Source organism: Poeciliopsis prolifica, unplaced genomic scaffold (assembly GCF_027474105.1).
Source record: "Poeciliopsis prolifica strain line A6 unplaced genomic scaffold, Auburn_PproV2 SCAFFOLD009, whole genome shotgun sequence".
Taxonomy (NCBI): domain Eukaryota; kingdom Metazoa; phylum Chordata; class Actinopteri; order Cyprinodontiformes; family Poeciliidae; genus Poeciliopsis; species Poeciliopsis prolifica.
In genome coordinates this window covers 6,589,838-6,599,388 of record NW_026562384.1, presented here as the reverse complement: position 1 = coordinate 6,599,388, position 9,551 = coordinate 6,589,838, and the positions used below count along the sequence as shown (strand labels likewise).

General features: G+C 42.9%; 1 protein-coding gene across 1 annotated transcript; it reads right to left on the bottom strand.

The window, feature by feature from the left end:
- Window positions 1-787: 787 nt before the first annotated feature.
- On the bottom strand, window positions 788-4,770 carry LOC129362460 (platelet-derived growth factor receptor-like protein). Its single transcript, XM_055033986.1, has 7 exons — window positions 4,562-4,770; window positions 4,236-4,372; window positions 4,001-4,140; window positions 3,735-3,886; window positions 3,004-3,297; window positions 2,463-2,602; window positions 788-1,204 (listed from the first exon to the last, which is right to left on the bottom strand). Exons 1-7 carry the CDS (start codon window positions 4,644-4,646, stop codon window positions 998-1,000), a joined length of 1,155 nt encoding a protein of 384 aa, XP_054889961.1. The 5' UTR covers window positions 4,647-4,770; the 3' UTR covers window positions 788-997.
- Between the last annotated feature and the right edge of the window lie 4,781 nt (window positions 4,771-9,551).

Below are 9,551 nucleotides of genomic sequence, written 5' to 3'. Positions count from 1 at the left end.
ATGAAGATTATCCTGTTATTCTTTTATGATTAAAATATGTCTGCTGACCAGGAGTGGAAACCGAGTTATTACTCGTTGATTTACTTACAATCAGTTACTGTGTGGATAAAACGTTTTCCTTGTTCAGGAAGCAGAAATTCATTTGCTACCTATACAATCTGAGTCTGTGAACGCAACTTTTAAACTACATTTGCCAAATTGTCTTGTATAAATCCTCTTTGGGTCCCAAATCCATCAGATGATCCTAAGCAGTGGAAGAAAAGTCAACTTTGAAATTACATTTTGTGGTTCCAGTCAAATATTTTGATAGAGAGGAGCTTGGTTTCATCTTATTCTCTCTTTATAAATTATATACAGAACATTAATAATCATCTTGTTGTGGGTGTAAATGGTAAATTTAGACAATTGCTTTGTATTAATTGAGAGTGGACATGTACCAAAAGCAAAATAAAGAACATTTTAAAAACTCAAATTTCGAAGTGTATATTTTTGTTAGTAATATATTGAGAAAGTATTATTATCTTATCATATCTTATTTATTTGCATAAATAAGCATCTTAATGCAACAAATACCAATAGTTCATGTACAACAACGTTATGTGCATGTGGAGAACTTGGATAGAACAGAGTAAATTATAAAAACCGCAAAACATTTCAAAAACAATAACTTGCTTTAGACACATATTCTGATGAGTCGCAAGAGGACAAGGATTCCATCAGGCTTTCTTCTGTTCAACTTTTTTATACATAAGAAAGAAGTTAGGAAACGGACACACGTTTCTTTTGGTGTAAAAAGTTTTATTATCCGACTTTGAGCATTTGATATTCATCTTGCATCTATGTTGCATCACCATTTCATCACTCACAGCCTCCGAAGGAGAACATTGCAGTGAATGTTTCTCAGCTTGTGACAAATTCACTTCTCATTCTCTGACAGGGGAAGAGACTGCTCTGACCAACAGCCTCTGTCCCTTCAGTGATGCCGTCCAGCTGGGGATCACACCAGCAGTTTCTTACTTTTGGGGACAACTTTAACAGTGGTGGACACCGACTTGGCTCCCTGAAGGTTCTGGGCAGTGCAGGTGTACGTCCCCTGGTCCACAACCCTCACCTCATCCACCTGGAGGACGGACTGGAACTGCTGCCGAGAAGCTTCTCCGCCCACCGGGATCATCGTCTCCTCCGTGTACAGAGGCCTCCCGACCTGCAACCAGGGCAAAAAAAAAAAAAGTCTCCATTCAGCAACAACTGTGAACAAAGATCCAAACTGAGTTACATACTTATTGGGTCAAATCATGGTGTAATTAATACCAAATGCACTGATAGACGAGTTCTTAGGGTGATCAATCTCATACCTAAAAGTCTTTTCTGTATCTCATCTTGCATGTTTTTATTGTGTAACACAAAGTGAAACGCAAAGACACAGAACATAGAGACCTTAGGACCATGTGATCAGTCATAAATTACCATGCTGTCATAAATCACTGGTGATTGATATCGATCACACTTTATGACCTAACGTGTTGATCTCAGATATTTCAATCACACTTTTCATGACCTTATATTTATGATGGTGTTCTTGAAGAAAATAGTAAATACCCAGATTCCTTTAAATAGAAAATAACGTCACACAGGAATTAGATCAACATGCTTCACCACAGCCATGACAGAGGAATTATGATGGTGCATATCAGACAGACAGTTAATCAATAACAAAACCTTACCACCATTCCACTACTGCCATCTGCCCTTGACCTGTTTTGACAGAAATGCTCTCTTTGCCTCCTTTTCTTTCACATTGTATTGGTCTCGTTGCGACTGCAGATGCACTCATACCAGCAAGCTCTGCACTGGCGGCAACATGAAACCGCTGCATGCTCCTCAGGACATTAAGGCCCTTGGATGTTATAAAAACTTATCTGCTACTGAATGCACAAACTGTTTTGTTCTTTCATGTGTAATCTTATTATTACAAATTTACTTACGTGTGATTTTATTTGGATGTAAAATTAGAGTGATAGCATGTATTTATTTGGAAGTAAACAATGCTAACCTTTGACAGCAATGATTTCAGTCAGGCGATCTGCCCTCCCTTCACACCATTAATTAAATTCATGATATCTGATGGACTCTGTCATCATTTCGCTTTTGCATATGATATATTGTGCCAGTGGATTCATTGGCAGAATATATTTTGCAATGACTTGCAAAAGTCCCATAAAAGTTTTTTTTCTTTAAGTAAGCTTAAAGATTCAATTTACTGTGAATGCAGCCATTTACAGTAAATTGTGGCTTTGATTAATTTGCATAGTAATCTAAAAGTATAAACGGTTAACCCAAAAAAGCAGCATAATTTGTAAAAAAAAAAAAAGTTACATTTTCATATCTATATCCATTTTCTTTCTGCCACGACTTATGCGTAGCATAAGTCGGTGTAAAGTCTTTAGAGCTGATCTCTTGACCTGCTGTCCTGGGTATTCCCAGTTGAACTCTATGAAAACGTCTCGATCTGCCACTGCACTGCAGGTCACACGCAGGTTGCCCCCCACAGCCACCGAGCTTGATGAGGCCTGGACCAATGGAGCAGGAGGAGCCATGGGGTCTAATGGTATAGATAGAAAATGTACCATTATTGCACTCAAAACATGACAAAGCAAGCTTTTCAGTTAGATACAGGAACTCGTTTTAAGTCAATGACCTTAACGTTAATGGAAAAAAATACTAGTTCCTACTACTGAATGTGTTTCCTGATAGTTTCAGGCTACAGTGTTTGATCTAAAAGAGGTAAACGTCGATTCAGAGGAGTAAATAGGTTTGATCTGATCCTGAATGCTGTACCATTGTAGAAATCCTGACCTCTATGCCAGGTCGCTTTGTTTAAAGTTGTTGAACAGACAGAAAATGGGCTGAGTTTTAATGGGTTTGGTGTATCGGATCAGTTTTATGCAGCAATCAAATATCCAATCAAACACTTGTGGACTTTAACTCATCGACAGTGCTCACAGTTGACATAGATGAGGATGTACTTGGTGGAGCTCTGCCTCAGGTTTCCCAGAGTAGCCACACAGTGCAATACCCCGGCGTGATGCGGCCGTGGCCGATGGATGGCGAAGCCCTTCCTGTTGTTGAAGGAGATCTCCGTCCCGTCCACTGACACTTCTCCCGGTGGGAACTCACGGTGCAGAGTGACTTTCGCCTCAGGCGACGTCACCTGGCAGGGGAGGACTGTCGGCCAGTTGCTTCTCAGCTGGATAATTTCATAGTGGCTAGATGACGGGGTGAATAATTCTCGTGGGTCTGGTTTGAACGAGGAGAGAGGTTGATTAGAAGACTAGAAGTTTGTCATTATCCTGAGCGTCTTTTTACCTCAGTAAAAATGTGTTCAGGATGAGCTCAGGTAAAATGAAATACAACTATAGTTGGATTTTGCTCTGTCACAGTTCCAGCTGTATATTTTACAATTTCACGCTCAGTGGTTGGCAGATTTTGCCAAGTTGCTCTTTCCTTCTAAGAAATTTCTCCCACGTATGAAGAGCAAATATACCTTACATGTATATCATCCTGTCATGTGTTTTCTATCTTCTGCTGAGTAAATATATTCAAAGTAAAGGTTGAATGTTTCAGTAACATTTCCTTGTGGGATTCTGGTATTGCAATCAATCTTTTTTTATTTTTTATTTTTAGGTTTTTACACATACTTACCATGTGGAAAAGAAAATGTTTTTCTAATGTACCTGGAAAGAAGATGAAGACTTTGATAGCTTTGTTGTATTCCCTCCTGCAGTCTTTGTCCTCACAATACATGGGATAACAGGCATACTCCCCTGTGTCTGCAACAGTTGTGTTGACTAATGTGAGGAGGCTAAAGCGTTCTTGTTGGACAATCCTGCAGATTGCAAAGAGGCACATAAAGAACAAAGATTTGTGCACATCCCATTTGTGCACATCCCATTTCCTGTCTTCGTCATGCACAATACAGATTTATGAACATCTGTCTTACACAAGTCGTCCTTCATCCTCCTCCACATAAAGGGGGACACTCCACTGCACAGGTTTACCCCTGCACCTCAGGCGCAGTGTGTCTCCTGTCTGCACACTCAGGGTCTCTCCCACTTTCTTGAAAACACCTCTGCCAAGAACCTCAATGCAGAGAGCACATAGTAATATTTAAAATATGACAATTTTGACAGCATAAGAGAGATGCACAACTCCCTCTGTAAGATGTTGCTTCCTACTTGTGTGAGTGATGTCTTGGTCTGAGCTGCTGCTGTAGGTTTGATCTTTGCTTTAACCATCTCAGCTCTTTGTCTTTTATTTGTTGCTTTCTTTGGTGTGGACATTCTTCCATGAGTCGTCTTCTCTTCTTTGGCGTCTTTTATCAGTGCAAAACCCCAGAGTACAGGCAAAATAACAGTTAGCAAAAAGGAGACTGCTTGATGCCATGAACGTGTCGTCAAATCGTTTGCCACCTTTTGAAGTAAGCCAACAGAAATGTTGCACTCATGGTCTTTCCAGAAGCGCACGTACAGCAGTGCAAAAGTGAAGGCATGAATTCACTTACCCGACTCAAAGACTACAGCGCAAACAAGGAGAGCGCTCAGTACCAGCCTCCACTTCGACTCAGATAACTTCAGCAAACTCATCATTGATCTGCTGACGTCCAGAGTGGTGCATAAACTCTTAGTTCAGGTCGTTCAGGACAGAGAAAGCTCTGCACAAACAAGAAGACGACTTGCAGAAGAGACGAGAGTAGACACGCAAAATCACACAAATTCCTTCAACTGAGGGCAGATCAGTAGTACCACAAATTCCTCTGGAGTCCCTGGACCAATAAGGGGCCCAGAGCCTGTTTGTTTAGCTGCGGGACTGGAATAGTGCAGTGGCAGCACAAGCCTGGCCCCCACAGATGCTGCCCAGAAAACTGACTGTGGGTGCAGAGTCAAAAACATTTGGTGACCAATAAACCCTGTGGTGTGGAGTCACACGCTCAGGTAAGATCAAATACAACTACAGTTAGATTTTAAAATAATCATGCAGTCACACTTAAAAATATGCCAATAATGTTTTTGTTGTTGTTGTATTTTTCAAATATAACTCGTGGTTCATGATAGTTCAATCAATGATTCAACCGCTTCAAAACCTCTGACTCATTTTCACCGGCACTTCTATTGTCTTATTTTAGGAATAAGAAATCTGTTGTATTGTAGTCCCATTTTGTTTTCCAGCAACATGAAATTATTATATATATACACTCCTGATCAAAATCTTAAGACCAGTCAAAAAATTGCAAGAATTTGCATTTAGCATTATTGGATCTTAAGAAGGTTCTAAGTAGAGCTTCACAATGTTAAAAGAAGAAATCAGCATAAGAGACAAAAACATTTGAGCGGGGAATTAATTGAAAACTGCATTTATACTCAAACATGATTTTTTCAGCTGATCAAAAGTTTAAGACCATAGCTCAAAAAACCTCCAAAACCCCCCAAAACAGAAATCAAAGTGCCAAAAAAAGGACTCAGTAATGAGTAGCTCCACCATTCTTGTTGATGACGTCAAACAATCGTTTAGGCATGCTTGATGCCAGTGTTTCCAGGAGGCTAGTGTGAACATTGCTCCAAGTGTTGAAAATGGCTTCACGAAGGGCATCCACTGTCTGGAACTGATGTCCATTTTCGTAAACTTCCCTTGCCATTTATCCCCAAATGTTCTCAATTGGGTTTAGATCCGGGGAACATGCAGGATGGTCCAAAATGGTGATGTTATTCTCTTGGAAGAACTGCTTTGTCAGGCGGGCATTGTGAACTGCAGCATTGTCTTGTTGAAAAACCCAATCATTACCACACAGACGAGCCCTCAGTCATGAGGGATGCCTGCTGCAACATCTCCACATAGCCAGCTGCTGTTTGACGCCCCTGCACAACCTGAAGCTCCATTGTTCCATTGAAGGAAAACGCACCCCAAATCATGATGGCGCCCCCACCACTGTGCCGTGTAGAAAACATCTCAGGTGGGATCTCCCTGTCATTCCAGTAACGTTGGAAGCCATCAGGATCATCAAGCCAAAACTTTTTCTCATCAGAGAAGACAACTTTCTTCCACCTTTCAATGTCCCATGTTTGGTGCACCCTTGCAAAGTCCAAACGGGCAATTCTGTGGCGTTGAACAAGACGTGGCCTTTGAAGACGTTTTTTGTTTCTGAAGCCCTTCCCTTGCAGATGCCGTCTGATGGTTATCGGGCTGCAGTCGGCACCAGTAATGGCTTTAATTTGGGTAGAGGATCGTCCCTTGTCTTGATGGACAGCCAATCGGATCCTGCGGTTCAGAGCTGGTGAAATTTTTTGGGTCTACCGCTTGACTTTTTTGTTCCATAACCCTCAGGATCATTTAAAAAATGCAAAATGACTGTCTTACTGCGTCCAACCTCAGCAGCAATGGCACGTTGTGAGAGGCCTTGCTTATGCAGCTCAACAATCCTGCCACGTTCAAAGTCAGTGAATTTTTTTGCTTTTGCCATCTGGAGGTCTTGACAGTGTAAAGACTTCACAGAACATGACATGGAATCCAGATTTTTGCACAGCTTTTGGCTTTTAAAGACTATGGTCTTAAACTTTTGATCAGCTGAAAAAATCATGTTTGAGTGTAAATGCAGTTTTCAGAAAATTCCCTGCTCAAATGTTTTTGTCTCTTGCACTAATATTTTCTTTTAACATTGTGAAGCTCTACTTAGAATCTTCTTAAGATTCAATAGTGCAAAATGCAAATTCTTGCAATTTTTTGACTGGTCTTAAGATTTTGATCAGGAGTGTATATATAAAAAGACACAATCCATTTCTGATGTAGACTGAAAAATATTCATTGTTTGTCTATACAAGAATGGATAAATCCTCTGTTATTTGTTAGTCGTAATTAATTAGGTAAAGTGCTCTGTTAAGAAATGCTTGTTTTTCACATAAAAACTAATATAAGAAAATATTTTCTTCTCCAAATTAATGCTCTCAGCTAACTGCACTGTGATTCCCAGCATGTTATGCATGTTTTGCTGAAGTGTGGATGTGAAAATTGCTTCCTTTGGAACAAAAAACTAAACTAAAACAACAAAAACAGTGGTTCATGTGGCTCTGGCGCTAAAAGGACTTCATCGTTCTCTTTTTATTCTTACGGTTCTGCCAGGGTCATAAAAAATACAGCTTATTGCATATACGGTAATTAGTAATATAATTATCTTTGTTGCAAAACGTTTCGACACTTGGAAATCGTAACAAATTCAAAACATACATTGTGCTGAATGAGGATTTTATATGTTTCCTTGAGGATGACAACTAAGCTGGGATCTAGTGCAGGAAAAAGAAAAGGTTCTTTTGTTCTCTTTTGTTGCCTGTGGCAAAAGAGACATTTCTGAAAAGGTGCTAGAGATATTTATTGTTTTATTCCACTTTCAGTCAACCTGCGACAAAAGTAACTTGTTAAGAATTAAAAGAGGAATAACTTGATTTAGCTCATTAATTAATTCTTTGTCCCGAATTCCTGTGTCTGTGTAAGTGTGCAGAGAGAAAACACCAATCATACAACGTCAGATTTCAGATATTCATAACTTTATCCAAAGGTGAATACAAATACATACAGAATAACAGACACCACTTACACCCAGATATATCAAAAAGCCAACACCCAATGACAAAACAGAATATTACCTGATTCAAAAATGCATTTTTGGGAACCACTCACTCAGCACCAAGCGATTCGAACTTCTGCTGTAAACCAAATCATTTTATAGAATGCGTAATCTCATCATTTAAATATATGCATTAGGAGGTGTGTTCTTTTCCTTTGTGTGGGCTGTCTTAATGTTAATTTTATTACCTCCTGCTCAAGAGCCCCAAAGGCAGATATATGGCCCGGCTCTTCTCGTACCTGCCGCTGTCCAGTTTGATATACGAGTGCAGCTGCAGCGCTATCTCTGCCTCAAACTGTTTTTCACAAAAAAGTAGTTTGTATTTTAACCAAGCTTGCACACAATGTAATGCTAAATAATGACTATAAGTTTGGATCTAATAAGTAACTATTTAAAAACATGCTTACAAAATATAGTTAATTCTAATATAGATAAAATTATTTATAAAAAGTTTTAAGATACTAGTGAACTTTTGAACCATGCTCAGGAATTTGTTAATTGCCTGGCATACAGGCTCCTTATCTAGAGATCCAAGGAGTCTAGGCCTGTGTTTTCTGTTTTTTCTGTCTGATCCTCCTTTTAAGAATTTATCTGCCTTTCAGAGATTGAGCCGTTGTTTTTAGTTTCATCTAAATTTATATGAACCTAGAATGTACTTTAACTTTCTATGTTATATTTTATATGTGTCAAAGCTATCCTGTGCAGTATTGTGCTAACTTAAAATTCTATGTCAACAAACTCCAGGTTACAATTAAATGTTGATTTTGTTTTTCTTTTCCTTTTTTAAATTAAGGAATACATTTACAGAATTTGAGCAAATATGCAAAATGTTCATATTTACATGTAAAAAGGAAACTTGGGGACTCGGGAGGAGCACTTGGGATAGAGGCTGCCGGAGCAGCGGCACGAGGAGCAGAGTCCACGGAGGCCGGAGCGGAATCCGGAGGAGCAGGAGCCGAAGCCGGAGCGGAATCCGGCGGAGCAGGAGCCGAAGCCGGAGCGGAATCCGGCGGAGCAGGAGCCGAAGCCGGAGCGGGGTCCGGCGGAGCAGGAGCCGAAGCCGGAGCGGGGTCCGGCGGAGCAGGAGCGGCAGCCGGAGCGGGGTCCGGCGGAGCAGGAGCGGAAGCCGGAGCGGGGTCCGGCGGAGCAGGAGCGGCAGCCGGAGCGGGGTCCGGCGGAGCAGGAGCGGCAGCCGGAGCGGGGTCCGGCGGAGCAGGAGCGGCAGCCGGAGCGGGGTCCGGCGGAGCAGGAGCGGCAGCCGGAGCGGGGTCCGGCGGAGCAGGAGCGGCAGCCGGAGCGGGGTCCGGCGGAGCAGGAGCGGCAGCCGGAGCGGGGTCCGGCGGAGCAGGAGCGGCAGCCGGAGCGGGGTCCGGCGGAGCAGGAGCGGCAGCCGGAGCGGGGTCCGGCGGAGCAGGAGCGGCAGCCGGAGCGGGGTCCGGCGGAGCAGGAGCGGCAGCCGGAGCGGGGTCCGGCGGAGCAGGAGCGGCAGCCGGAGCGGGGTCCGGCGGAGCAGGAGCGGCAGCCGGAGCGGGGTCCGGCGGAGCAGGAGCGGCAGCCGGAGCGGGGTCCGGCGGAGCAGGAGCGGCACGAGGAACAGACGCCGGCGGAGCGGCACGAGGAGCTGAGGATGGAGCTGGGGCTGGGCTGGCGGAGCGGAAGTCCGGCTTGGAAGACCGAGGCTTTGCAGTCATGGCAGAGAAGGCTGTCCGGCGCACCTTCTCTGCCTCCCGCTGAAACTCCACCAGGACTGGGTGCTGGAGACGTGGAACCCAGTAGTCCAGCAAAAGCCCTAGGCGTATGGCGAACCCAGGCCGTCTCAGGGCGAAAGTGGACGTACTCCTTGACTCTTCATACTCGCGGATCGTTCGGAGTAGCTCTT

Coding starts and splice junctions, on each gene's coding strand:
- LOC129362460 (XM_055033986.1), bottom strand. CDS start 4,646: ATGATGAGTTTGCTGAAGTTATCTGAGTCGAAGTGGAGGCTGGTACTG. Junction 4,373..4,561: donor CGCTGTAGTCTTTGAGTCGG/GTAAGTGAATTC, acceptor CACTGATAAAAG/ACGCCAAAGAAGAGAAGACG. Junction 1,205..2,462: donor GGGAATACCCAGGACAGCAG/GTCAAGAGATCA, acceptor CCCTGGTTGCAG/GTCGGGAGGCCTCTGTACAC.